At 45.5% G+C, this 13,704-nt stretch overlaps 3 protein-coding genes across 14 annotated transcripts in view; 1 reads left to right on the top strand and 2 right to left on the bottom strand.

The window, feature by feature from the left end:
- PPFIBP2 (PPFIA binding protein 2) overlaps positions 1-2,071 on the bottom strand; it is a 144,175-nt gene extending 142,104 nt beyond the window's left edge. For 7 of the 11 annotated variants that reach the window (XM_024930629.4, XM_024930623.4, XM_034932074.3 and 4 more), the window contains exon 1: positions 1,409-1,819. The gene's annotated coding sequence lies outside the window, so the exon portion shown is untranslated. Of the gene's footprint in view, positions 1-1,408; positions 1,824-2,052 lie in introns of those variants that run through there. The other 4 variants (XM_055095182.2, XM_055095184.2, XM_055095181.2 and 1 more) reach the window with 3 other exon arrangements.
- Positions 1-13,704, top strand: part of LOC103786176 (proline-rich protein HaeIII subfamily 1) — an 82,232-nt gene that overhangs the window by 1,340 nt on the left and 67,188 nt on the right. The window contains exons 2-3 of the mRNA XM_063607981.1: positions 1,021-1,163; positions 1,382-3,407. Coding sequence (XP_063464051.1) covers positions 1,021-1,163; positions 1,382-2,320 — 1,082 coding nt within the window. The 3' untranslated portion in view covers positions 2,321-3,407. The remainder of the gene's footprint in view (positions 1-1,020; positions 1,164-1,381; positions 3,408-13,704) is intronic.
- Positions 4,150-13,704, bottom strand: part of OLFML1 (olfactomedin like 1) — a 32,878-nt gene continuing 23,323 nt past the window's right edge. For both annotated transcript variants that reach the window (XM_055095186.2, XM_034932072.3), the window contains one exon: positions 4,150-6,129. In XM_055095186.2, coding sequence (XP_054951161.1) covers positions 5,339-6,129 — 791 coding nt within the window. In that variant the 3' untranslated portion in view covers positions 4,150-5,338. The remainder of the gene's footprint in view (positions 6,130-13,704) is intronic.

Raw genomic sequence — 13,704 nt, 5'->3', positions numbered from 1 at the left:
CATCACATCACCCTTTCTTAAAATTATCCCAGATTTCCCTGCTCAGATAAAAGACAGGAATTCCCATAACTTTGTTCCTACCGCCTTCATGTCATTGATCTCATTCCACTTACTCTTTTAAAGTCAAAGCGCATCTCCCTTAGCTACCCAGTAAAGAAGGCATCATGGTAAGCAGCTTATCTCTCCAGTAGCAATAAGCTAACAACTGTCACATCACCAAATCTTAAAATAGTATTACTAATAATTGAAATATGTTAAATAAAACATGGATAAATGCAATCAGTGAAAACCTCACCAATCATCCCCATCTCCCACTTCAAATTTATTTAGATATGAATTTAAGCAAAGTGCAAATGGGTTGCCTCTCTTAAGCCAAAGAGAAATAATTTCTAAATTAGGTAACACTTAGAGTTTTCCATACACCTATAATAATGAAAGACTGAATATGCTGAAGATGAATTATGTCTAAAACCAACTACTTTTCTGTAGTTGACCATTTAACTTCACATAATACACTACAAATTTGAAAACACTTCAGATTTGTATTACAATCAATTAAGGAGGGGTTGAGAAAGGAGAGAGATGAAGAGAAAGACAGGAAGTAGACCAAAATATAGAAAAGGGACACGGATCTATACCAAATATCTGGCTGCTCTAAAAGTAAAAATATAATTAGATTCGTTTTTTAAGAAGATTAAACACTGGCAAGAATGCCTGTCTTAATCCTATCCAAACGCTGGAAGTTCTGTTCTCTTGTTATATAATCTTATTTTCATCCGAGGAAAAACGGCGGGTCTGGAATCTGATGTGATGAGGTGAGGAGGAGCCCACTTTTAAATAGGACCGTCCCCATCCTGCAGTCTACTGGGACGCGGCGGCTTTAGATTTTAAAAAGTATGCTGTATTTTTGCACTTACACTACAGAACTGGCTTTGGCCGAGGCCCTGCATCTAGACACACGCTGTGTCCACGAGAGAATTGCCTGGGCTGACAGACCTAAAGCTTCCGCAACCTCCTTAGGCTCCCTAGTCCACGCCGCTGCTCCCCGCGCTGAGCAGGGCTGGGACGCGCCGCACAGAACTCAGGGACCCCACCTCCCTGCGCATCTCCAGGGCCACGCTGGCACCTGCAGGAGTGCGGACTGTCCGCGGATCCCAGGCAGGGTTGGGTGGAGATACGCAGCCAACCCACAGGAGTTCTGCCCTCCTCCCAGGCTTCTGGCCAGTGGAGTTGGAGAAGGGTCCCCGTCCTCGAGCCTGGGACACGCTCCGGGGCTCACAGAGACACTGACCCACACGCCCCCGTGGTTCGTAGCTCTGGGGGCGCTCCACTCCCTAGGTAATGCTCCCGACGGGGATCCCAACCCCGACCGCGCGGCAAGCCCGGGGTGTGGGGAGAGCCCACTGACCTGGGTACGGGGCCGCGGCTCCTCTCCGGGCGGCTCAGGTGTGCGGGCCGCTCCCGTGTCCCTCCCACCTTCAAACATGAGAGCCCAGAAGCGAGCGACGGGCCACTGGCCCACCGACCAACTGCCGGACCAAGCGTCCGACCAACCAGCGGACCGACCGCAGCGGCCGGGGCCGGCGCCCACGTGACGGGGCGGGGACCTGCGGAAGGCTCTTCCCGGAGCGCCGCGCCCCCACCCCGGGACCTGCCACAGGGACCACCCCCTTGGGCACCCGCTCCCTCTCGGGCACCGAAGAAGCCTGCTGGGACCCGTCCACCAGGGTTCCTGTTCCCGGGGGACCGGCCTGGTCAGCCCCGCCCCTTCGAACCTGCCTCGTCCCCACCCGCTGGGCCGCGCGTCCGGGCCCCAGCCCCGCCTCTCTCGGCGGACCGCGCCCCCTTCCGGGAGCCCCGCCCCGTTCGCCGCGCCTCCTCCTCCGCACAGCTCCGGTTGCGGGGAGGCCCGGGTGGGTACCCGGCGCTCCGGCTCCCAGTTTCCTGGGCTTCTCCAGCCCTTCAGCGCCGTTCTCCGGTCACAGGGAATGAAAGCGAGGAAGAAGGAAACTGTGTCGAGAATTGCGAAGAGAGAAAGCATAGAAAACCCACGTTAGAGGCACACCCAGAGCAGAAACCCTTCGGAGCATCCCGACTTCCTCGGCCCGCGTGCAATCCAGGCAAAATTGAGGTTGTCTCTGAGCCGCCCTCCCTAAGCAGGTCGGAAAGCCCCCGAATCATCCCAGGTCCCGCCGCGCTGCACTCGCAACCTGGGGTGGAGGTCCCTCTAGTGGTTGGCACCAAACAAAAGTTCTGTCTTATGAAGAGCCGAGGTCAGGAAGCATTTCCCTGTGCCCAGCACCAAGGTCTGGGACCTTAGGTCCAAGAAAAGCGTTGGCAATGTCTGACCACAGGAATGGGTTCTCGAACTGGGGAGGACTGAAGCTGGAGATCTGGTCCAACCCCTACCTCCAGCGTGTGGCCTGAACCCGTTTTGGTTGTACTGCTATGTTGTGGCCCTGCCCAGGCCTCCAAGGACTGGCTGCTGTTAAGCTGTTTAAAATCCCTGTAGGCCTCAGATGGCAGCGACACCAGGGACTCGGCATAGTCCCCAGCTCTGGCAGGAGTCACCACAGCCCTGGCCTTTAGTTCTCTACAGGCTGGAGTGTCGACAAACTCCACAGGACACAACTTTTTCAAACCAAATTTACCCTCGCGGTCTGAAATGACCAGTAGGCCCAGGAGAATTTTACATGTGAACAGAACCTAACCCACCCTGGCAAATATGAGACGTGTGGTCACTGCGGGAACCTGGCCAGCAGCGGACCAAAGCACAGCCAGCAGGGGAAGGCTGGGGCCCGCAAGAGTTGTGTTACAACAGGACACCCTTCAGTTCTCTTTCACTTCCTTAAAATAGCAGCAGAGCGACTTTTGTAGGCCCAGGCTGCCACAGTTCACACAAGTTCATGGCTGTTTCCAAATCCCACCCTTTATTGCCCTGGTGGACCCACTCGCCTTACCTCAGCCCCCAGAAACTGCTAGCCTGTTCTTAAATTGATACAGTTACCTTTTTAAATGTTCTAAGTCACCGGCTCTGGAGCTTCTTTGCACTTTGGAACCAACTTGCGGGAAGGAACTTTAAAAATACTGATATCTCGATCCATCCCCAGAGGTTCTGATTTAATGGTCTTGGGGGTATGGCCACAGCATGAGGACTGTTAAAACTCCGCAGGTGATTCTTATGTGCAACAAAGTTTAAGAACCACTGATGTAGGCCATGTCGATGTCAGTCTTCACTTAAATCCAACAAGACCCCAGAGCTAAAACATTCACCTGAAAGAAACCCCATTCCCAGGCCTGCATACTGAACTGCGCTGGCTCACAAGAAGCAAAGTGGTCCCTTAACAGGGGCTTCCCGGAGAAAATGTCTTGACCTAAAAGAGTGATTCGAGCTGCAGGGATTTAAGGTAGGTACCAAGGTGAGTTATTTGGGGCAGATGTGCCCTGCAGAGCTGTCAATCAAATCATATCCCAGGTGGAATCTAGACAGCGCATTTCAGGCAACCTCCCCTCTGTGCCTCCAAAGGAACTATGGTTGCAGGACTCACTCCTATTGATAAATCTACCCCACTATCCTCTGTGAGGCAGCCCACATTCCTTCTATCTGTGAAATAGGTAGGTAATAGGGCAGGTAATATCACGTTTATTCATACCTGTCTCATTCCACAAAGGATTTGGCCTCTCTGTACCATTCTGTTAGAACTGTGGGTAATTACACTGTATCCATGGGTTGAGTAATTCCCTTCTGCCAAATATCTACTCAAATGCTATGGAAAAAAACATTTTCTCTTCACTGCCTATGGTCCCAGCCTGGGCTTGGCAAAGACAGGAAAACAGCTGCAAGCACACAAAGCAAACCTTCTCATGTGACCAACCTGGAAAGACAGAGGCTTCAGCACGTGACACAGACTGGCACCACAGCCTGCACTTGTGACTCGAACTTAGCTGAATTGGACAAACACGTGGGAAACACTGAGGAAGCCCCTGTCAAGAGGCATGCTGCCCTCGGTGCCACAGGGCATGCCTGCTGTGGCAGAGTCGCTTGCCTGCTGTATGGCTTCTGTCCAGATTCCAGAATATTTACCAAGGGCCTCAGTGTGTTGGGAATCATTCACAGTAAACCTAACACAAGCAGCACTCCCAGAAAGCTTTTGTGCTTAGGGTGTGTGGGCAAATATAACCTGATGAGGTTATTTGCTCAGTGTCACTTTTATTGAATTTAAAGCAGAAAGAGAGAAACAGAGGACAGCAAGACAAGAGGAGGCTAGAGTTGGGGTCCTCACCCTTAGACTGGTTTTCTGGAGGAATTATCATTTGAAAGGCCTATTGAAAGGTCTTGTGCAGACATGAAAACTGGCTAAAGGGGCAGACTATTATTTTTAGGCTGAAATGATGAACGCATTGACTATAAGAGTAGGTGAACAAACATACGTATTTGATGCTTCCTTGGGCGATAGAAAAACTATGGGATTTGTAGTATTTTCTAGCTGTATCTTTCACTTTGTAATTGTGTTACTCACCTAAACTCTAGAATGACAGCTGTAAAGACTTGTGCATGTTTCACAAAGGTGAAACGAGAATGAAATGATGTGCAAACACTCCACACCTGGAAAGCGATATTCAAATGTTAATATTTTTACTTTATTATTACATCTACCAAGCTTAGTGGAAGGACAGGGCTAGGGGAAATAGAGGTTAAACCTCAATAAGAAATAGTATTTTAAGCCAGGTGTGGTGGCACATGCCTGTAATCCCAGGTACTTAGGAGGCTGAGGCAGGAGGATCTCTTGAGCTCTGGAGTTTGAGACCAGCCTGGGCAACATAGTGAGACCTCGTCTCAAAAAAAAGAAAAGAAAAGAAAGAAATATTAATAGTATTTTAGTTGGGCAGTGAAAATGGGAGAATATCAATAGACATTTGAAAAAGAGGGAAGAGCTTCAGCAAAGGCCAGGGGAGAGAAAAGCCAGTGGTGAATATTAGGGGCTGGCATACAACTCTAAGTGTGGGAGGGAAGATGGCAGAGTTACAGTAAATGCTTGGGAGCAGTAAAACAAAAGGCTTGAAGTAAGCTGTATCAGAATGTGGTCATCCTTGAGAGCCAGGAGGTTTGGGGGAGTAATGGACATTGTTGAAACTTTCCTGATGATATGCTCTCATCTAAGCTCTTGGAAGATACCTAAGGCAGTGACATTTGGGAAAGGAGGCATACGTATTTCCACTTCTACACACTCTTCCTGTGTGTGATTAGAGGGATACTATATTGTGAAGGGGCTATAGCCTCACTGTCCTGTAGAACAGCTGCCAAAGCCACAGTGCTCTTTCTCACAGCTGTATTGCATTACTTCAGAGGCAGCTTTCTCTTTGTCTGGAGTTTGTAAATGATCTGGTTTCCTTCATTCCAGGCATAGAGCTGCTTATCTCTGGGGTTGTAATGGATCATGGAGTGACTTCTTGGTCTCTTGGGGAAGAACAAGTTGGGCAAGTCCTCCTCACTGATAGTGCCCAGTGGATCATAGATGCAGGTGATGCGATGAGGGCCCTGGCCCCCAGTACTGTAGACCACATAGAGAACCCCACACAAGAGGAATGAGGCTTCAGCATCCTGGCTTCTGCATGGGGTATCCCATGAATGCTCCACTCCCAGTGTGCCCGGCTCAATCTTTGTGAGAACCAAATGGCTATGAGTGCCTGGCCCGGAGTGGATGGCCCAGAGCCCATGCTCATCCACAGCCAGGTCAATGTAAGTTGAGGGGGAGTGCTGGTAAACCAATGCTCGGCCTACCCCTCCTGGGAGCAGCATTCGATCTTCCACAGTCCTCTTCTGCAGGTTATATTTGATTATCTCATTAGAAGTCGCTTGGTTGTGAAAAAATAGAAAACCTTTGTAGATCACTTGGCCTGTTCCCTGCCAGGAAAGTGTTAGGATTTGCTTCCGGGGAGCTGGCTTGGTGTTATCCTCCATGAATGCCCGTATGTTTGCAAATTCCCAAACAGTGTTGTTTCTGGATCCAATTAATAAGTACACCTTTGGAGAGTTATAGACAGCATCTTTCATCCAAGAGCCATGTGTGTCCATCATCTTCTTCACTATTTTCAGAGACTTTATGCCCATCAGCATGTTGTCACAGCCTGGCCAAACAGGAGAAAAAGGAGAGATTACTTTATAAACATGAGCTGTCTGCTTTCTGGAAGGCTCACCATGCTTGGTAAATCTTGTTTCCTTTCAGGTCTAATACTGGCGGGGAATATTTTCAGTTCTACTGTGACATGACCGTCCTTAGAAGAAGGGTTTCCCTTGGAAAATCCTAGAGCGAAAATGCAACATAGGCATGCATTTTGTTTCCTTAAGAAAAAGGGCATTTAAATCCCAGCAAGAAGCCAAGCCCATTCTTTCACCTCCTTATTTTCACAGATTGTTTTCTCCTTAGTGTCTATAATAGTTATTGGATATAGATCAATCACAATTCATGGTATGACTCAACGAATAAAAGAATAAATAAATGGTCTCTGTTAAGAGACTTGCTATCCAGTTCTAAGAGGCAGCATTTTACTCACTTCAGGATATTAACAGCTATTTGCCGTTTCAGAGACCGTGTTCACTCTCTAGAGCACTTGGGATTGACACAGTGAGAATGACTTAGGTGTGAAGACACTAATTCAATTCCATTTACCAAGATTTTATTGTACTATGTACTTAGGTTACAATGTTTCCAGAATGGTGCTAAGTATTGAGGATAAAAAATATAATATCAACCCTAAACCTCGAGATTATCTTCTAGTGAAGGATTCTGACCCTTAACACGACTGCAACATTATAAGAGCTCTATTTATTTATTCATGAATGTATGAATGCATTTAGTTAGCAGACACTGGATACCTACAAGGAGCAAGATAATGAGCGAAGTATTATGAGCTGGGGTTATGAGCATAAATTGGGCATGGTTCTTTCTTATTAGGTACAGGACTAACTAGGATATAGGGAGTAAAGTGGAATTTTAAGAAGAATAGGGAAAGGAAATGTCCTTTGATGCAGGGAAGAATCTGTATTTGATTTGGTCCTTGAAGGATAAATGGAGTTGAATATTCAGAGGAGTGGAGAAGCATTCCAGACAGCAAACAAAACCACTTTCAGGAAAGTACTCTAAGATTAGGTAAAGAAGTGTAGAGTTTAGACCAATACAAGCTAATGTTTGATATTGCTTCAAACTAGATATATAAAGCAAAGTACAGTTGACCTTTGAACATGAGCTTTAACTGTGCCGGTCTTATTAAAATGTGGATTCTCTTCTGCCTCTGCCACCCCTGAGATAGCAAGGCCAACCCCTTCTTTTCTTCCCTCTCAGCCTACTCAGTGTGAAGAGCATGATGAGGATGAAGACCTTTATGATGATCCACTTCCACTTAATGAACCGTATATCTATTTTCTTTTCCTTATGATTTTCTTAATGACATTTTCTTTTCTCTAGCTTACTTTATTTTAAGAATAAAGCCACAGGGCTCTTTCTTCCAGCTGTAATGCATTACTTCAGAGGCAGCTTTCTCTTTGTCTGGATTTGTAAATAAGAAAGGACCAGATAACATTCACAATAGGTGTTAATCGATGTTTAAGTTATCAGTCAGTCTTCTGGTCAACAGCAGACTATCAGTAATTAAGTTTTGGAGGAGTTAAAAGTTACACATAGGCTGGGCGTCGTGGCTCACACCTGTAATCCCAGCACTTTGGGTGGCCAAGGCAGGTGGATCACAAGGTCAGGAGATCGAGACCATCCTGGCCAACATGGTGAAACCCTGTCTCTGCTAAAAATACAAAAATTAGCTGGGTGTGGTAGCACACGCCGGTAGTCCCAGCTACTCGGCAATCTGAGGCAGGAGAATCGCTTGAACCCAGGAGGTGGACATTGCAATGAGCCAAGATCATGCCACTGCACTCCAGCCTGGCAACAGAACGAGACTCCATCTCAAAAAAAAAAAAAAAAAAAAGTTACACATAAATTTTCAACGCACAAGGGTCAGCAACCTTAGCAACCGTATTATCCAAGGGTCAATTGTAGTAGATTGAAGCCATCTCTATGCCTGGAACCTTAAGGGCCAGGCTAAGAAATTTGGATTTTATTCCACAGAGAGATACTGAAGAAGTAAAGGCTGTCAAGACTGTTCTACAAGGTCAAGCTAGAAGTCCTGTGTATGATGGACACTTAGAGTGAGACCAAAATCAGGGAAATCAATTAGTAGAATATTTCTTTAATCCAAATGGGATGATAAAAGATCTAAACTGGAAGAAAGGAGAAAAATGAAGTAAAACGAAGGAGTTACAGTTTTCTAGCTCCTTAGTGCCACTTCAGGCTACTATTCTTCCCACCTACAGCAAAAACTCTTCCTTTTTAGTATTCATGCTTTGTGTCTCGTGCTGTCAACTCCTCCCAGTCTAAATCATTGGCAATTCTCCAGGGCACTACCCTATATGCATGGAGCATGCCCACCTCTTCAATTCCATGGAAACTTACTTTTAAACCATATTAGTATCCTCCTCCAGGGGTTATACTCTGAATCTCCCATTCCCCACAACTATTCCATGTCTGAAATCGAAAACTCCAATATCCCACTCACCACAGTTATTCTTCCATTCCTCACTCCTTTGCTCATGCCTTCCAGTCCCTTGGCCTCTACTTTCTCCCAGGTCATCAGCCCTCTCTTGATCTTGCTTTCTTTCCTATGCAGCCTAAACCACTGTAATAGCTCTCTCACCAGCATTCTCACCCATCAACCCCTAGTTATGCCACCATATCCGCCCAACAAAAGTCCCTGGCCTAGGATGAGTTCAAACATCTGCCTTGTCCTGGAGTTGAGTGTTGATGGAGGAGAAAATCTCACAGTGGTGTATGTTGGTGCCACTACACATAAGGGGTCTCCGATGTCAGCTGAGCCCCAAATACCATACTGGTCTTCATGGTTAGCCCACCATCTTCACATAATAGCTATCTTATATCTTCCCCACACTGCCCCACACACCCCGCCCTGGCCAGTCCCTTCAACAACAGCAGATTAACTCCTTTGAAAAAACAAATACCATTAGACATGAACTCTTTTCACTTCCTCTCCTCACTTATAAACTTTTCTTTAGTTGTTCCCCTGTTGCTACCCTCACACACATCTTAGAAGAAACTGTGTCATTTCTCCTGTCCAAGACTAATATATTCACTTGTACTGTGATCTCATCCTTTCCTGGCTTCTTCTAGACTTCCTTGATGAATTATCCCTTTTCTGTTATCTTTAATTTCTCCTTTGTTACTAGATTCTTAGCTTATAAGCATCTAGCCTATATTAAAACAACAACAACAATTCACCTTCAACTAGGCACCTTTTTCTAGTTGCTTCATTTCTCTTTCCATCATTTTATAGCCAGCTTCTCCTACAGAGTAGGCTATACTCTGTATCTACATCTTCACCTCCCATTCTTTTACTTCACCATAACTCCATAGAAATTATTCTTTATAATGTTACCAGGAACCTCATAACTGAAAACTCAAATAGACCTTTTGTGTCCATATTTTACTTGATCTTTCTGGAGCATGGTCAGTTCTTCCTCCTTGAAGATTGATATGAATCAGGATAAGATCAGCTCTACTGGTCATTTCAAGATAAGTCGGTCATCAGTTCTAATTTTGGACATTTTTTTTTGAGACAGGTGAGACAGGTTTTTACTCTCTTAGACAGGCTAGAGTGCAGTGGCATGATCGTGGCTCACCGTAGCCTCAACTTCCCGAGCTCAAGCAATCCCCCCACCTTCTCCTCCTGAGTAGCTGGTACTAAAGATGCATACCACCAGGTCCAGCTAATTTTGTTTATTTTTTGCAGTGATGAGGTCTACTATGTTGCCCAGGCTAGTCTCAAACTCTAGGACTCAAGTGGTCCTACTGCCTTGGCCTCCCAAAGTGCTAGGATTATAGGCATGAGACACCACTCCAAGCCAGTTGTGGACTTCTTGTTGGGACTGCCTTGTCAGGCCATCCGTTGTGAGATGAGTAGTGTCATGGAAGCAGGGAGTGGTGGTCTTGCTAGGAGCATGAGGAAACTTGCAGGTCTACCTCAAATCCTGCTGAGGTTTCTATTATGGGTAGGAAAGAGTAGTCTTAATAAGAGCATAGGAACGCTGGGCCTCCCTCATTGACTTCTGGGTGTGAGGTAGTGGAATGATAGTTAGATAGAGTCTTTAAAGGACAACTGAGCACTCTGAGGAGCTCCTTCAAATCCTTTGAAAGGCTTTGGTATAAGAAGTTGGATGTGGACCAGGCACCGTGGCTCACACCTGTAAGCCCAGCACTTTGGAAGGCCAAGGCAGACAAATCACTTGATCTCAGGAGTTCAAGACTAGCCTGGGCAACAGAGTGAGACCCCATCTCTAAAAAAAAAAAAAATACAATAATTAGCTAGGTGTGGGGGCATGTACCTGTAGTCCCAGCTACTCAGGAGGCTGAGGTAGGAGGGTCACATGCGCTCAGGAGGTGGAGATTGCAGTGAGCTAAGATTGTGCCACTGCATTCCAGCCTGAGTGAGAGAGCCAGACCCTGTCTAAAAAAAAAAAAAAAATGCTGGATGTGTCAGCAGCAGGTTGTCATTTTCCTAATCAGTGCTTGGGTTCTTAAAGCCCACTGAAGGTCAACTGGAGTCAGAGGACAAGAAACAGGATGAAGGAAAGAAGACTGGACAGGAGGAAGAGAGATGCATAGTGAGATGGGTTCCAGAGGTACGGAGGTAAGCAAGCATGTTAGCAAACTGCTTGCTATATGCCAGCTGTGTGGGCAGCAGTCCTATCATGCTTTCCATATGACTATCACACTTTCTCATCTCCCTGCAAGCCTCTGTCATACCCTCGCATGGAGATCTTCCCACTTACTCCGTGAGAAAGTAGAAGCAATCCTAGGAGAACTACATCATCTCCTGCCTGGACTACTGTAGCAGTCTCCTACGTGGTGTTCATGCCTCCATACTTGCCTCCCATAGTCCAATTCCCACAGCAGCCAAAGGCGTGCTTTTAAAATGTAAGTCACATCATGTCCTGTGTCTGCTTGAAACCCTCCATTTCACTCAGAGTGAAATGGATAAAGCCCAGGCCTTTACCTCCAAAGCCACATATAAGCTGTTCTCCTACTGCTTCTCTCTCTGTTCTCCCTCTCCTTGTCCCCTACAGCTTCTCTACCTTGTTCATTTTGTTCTATCACACTGACTTCTGCTATTTCTCAGGTTGTACCAAACACACTCCTGCCTTGGGGACTTGGCACTTTTCGTTCCCTCTGCTTGGAAACAAATATCTACGTGAGTTCCTCCCTTGCTGCCTTTATGCCTGTTCTCAAATGGTCCTTGATCATTTAGACCTTTTCCCGTCACCCTATAAAAAAGGCAACCCTCTTCTCCAGCTCTCCAGGGACTCCTTTACCCTAGATCATCTTTCTCCATAGTGCTTATTATCTTTTGTCTGACATACATTTGTTATTAGCATATTATTGCTTGATTCCCCTCAATAAAATATAAACTCCATGAGGGTATAAGCTTTGTCTTATCTGTTTCATTCACTACTGTATGCCTTGTTCCTAGAATAGCATCTGGCACATAGTAGTTCCATATTTTCTGAATGAATAATGAATTTTCAACAACCAAATCCATCAACAAACTGCTCCCGACCCTACATTCTCTGCCATCCTTCCCGTGGCCTTTACTTTTGCAGTGGACCTCTTCTCCTTTCACCTACTCAAGAACTTATCACCTGAAATTATCTTCCCTTTCCCACCTCAGTAGTCTCTTCCTCCCTATTGGATCATTCAGTAAATCATCCATCCTGGAAAAACCTACTAGCATGGCCCCATGTCTCTCTTCCACTTTATATTAAAACTCCTTGAAAGAGGCATTTCCTCACTTCCAGTGATCCTCTAAGCCATTCTAATCAGACTTCAGTTCTCCACTGGTCTAAACTCCACTGCCCATTTTTCTGAATCAGTTTCTGTCAAGGTCACCGGCAGCCTCCATGTTGGCAAATCCAAGGGTCAATTCTCAGGATTCATCCTTATCAACTTTACAGCCAAATTTGATTATTTGATCAGTACTTTCCCTCAAAACTCTTTCTCTTCTTGATTCTGGGATATCCCCCTCATGTTTGTCCTCCCATCTTTCTGGATTGTTTTTTCTTGGTGTCCATTGCCCGTTTCTCCTCATCTTCCTCTTTTAAATACTCTATCCTCAGGCCTCCTCTTTTCTTTGTCTACAATCACTTTCTGAATCATCCCATTCTATCTCTGAGACCATGGAAGTTCTAAATAATGATGACTACCAACTTTGTATCTTCAGCCCCTATCTGGATATCTACTTAGTCCCAAACCCATTTATCTACCTGCTTACTCAGTGTCCCTACTTGGATGTCTTCAAACTTAACCTGTCCAAAGCAGAACTCTTACTTTATCCTCCAAACTCCCTTTCTCCCTACTTTTCCCATTTCAGGCAAGATCCATAAACCAAGTTTCTTACTTAGAAATCCTTCTTTCTTTCTATTCTCCAACACCAGCAAATCCTGATAGTGTAACTTCTCTTTAAATTGTAATGTTACATAAGGCCAGGAGCAGTGGCTCACGCCTATAATCCTAGCACTTTGGGAGGCCAAGGTGGGCAGATCACCTAAGGTCAGGGGTTCAAGACCAGCCTGGCCAACATGGTGAAACCCCATCTCTACTTAAAATACAAAAATTAGCCAGGCATGGTGGTGCATTCCTGTAATCACAGCTACTTGGGAGGCTAAGGCAGGAGAATTGCTTGAATCTGGGAGGCAGAGGTTGCAGTAAGCCGATCGCGCCACTGCACTCCATCCTGGATACAGAGCGAGACTCTGTCCCAGAAAAAAAAAAGCAAAAAAAAGAAAAAGAAAAATTATAATGTTACATGAAAATGCTCAAATATACATCTCACTTTCAACCTACTACCTCTTTTTTCCCTGGAATCCATTCATCATCACTTTTTGCCTAGACCACTGCAATAGTCTCTACTTTGTCTCCCTGATTTTATTCTTACTTACCTATAGTTAGTATGTTCTCCATAAAGCGGTATGAGTGATCTGTTTGAAAACATAATTTATGTGACTAGCCTGGCTAAACCCTTTCTATCATATTTAAAATAAAATCCTATACCCTTGGCCTAAGGAATCTACATAATGTGGCCCCTGCCTTTCTCTGTGACTTTCCCTGCTACCTTTCTCCCCTTCCTCACTGTGTTGTGATTACATTGGATGTCTTCAGATCCTGCCAGGATGTCAAGTGTGTTTCTGCCTCGGGGCTCTTGCACTTGTAATTTTCTGCCTGGAGTGCTCTTTTTCTTGATCTTCCCACAGTTAGCTCCTATTTAGCCTTCAAGTCTCACTTTCAATGTTATGTCTTTAAGAGGCTTCCTGTGACCACACTATGTAAATATGTCCACCCGAAAATTATCTACTCTAGCCCTTTTCTTATTTCCTTGAGATCAATTATCATATTCTTAATTATTTCATCTGTTTTATTTACTAGCTCATCGTCCTTCTCTCCCGCTCCTAGGCTTCTAGTCTCTACTCCTTCAACTTCATGGAAGTGTTGTGTCCCAATGCCTAACTCAGTGAGTTGGGGGTTCATAAATATCTGTTGAATGAATTTAAAAAATAGTCTCATTTAAGCAGATATTTTTCTAAAGTCT

Source organism: Pan paniscus, chromosome 9, assembly GCF_029289425.2.
Source record: "Pan paniscus chromosome 9, NHGRI_mPanPan1-v2.0_pri, whole genome shotgun sequence".
Lineage (NCBI taxonomy): Eukaryota > Metazoa > Chordata > Mammalia > Primates > Hominidae > Pan > Pan paniscus.
Note: the sequence above shows the minus strand (reverse complement) of the source record. Positions and strands in the feature narration are given on the sequence as shown.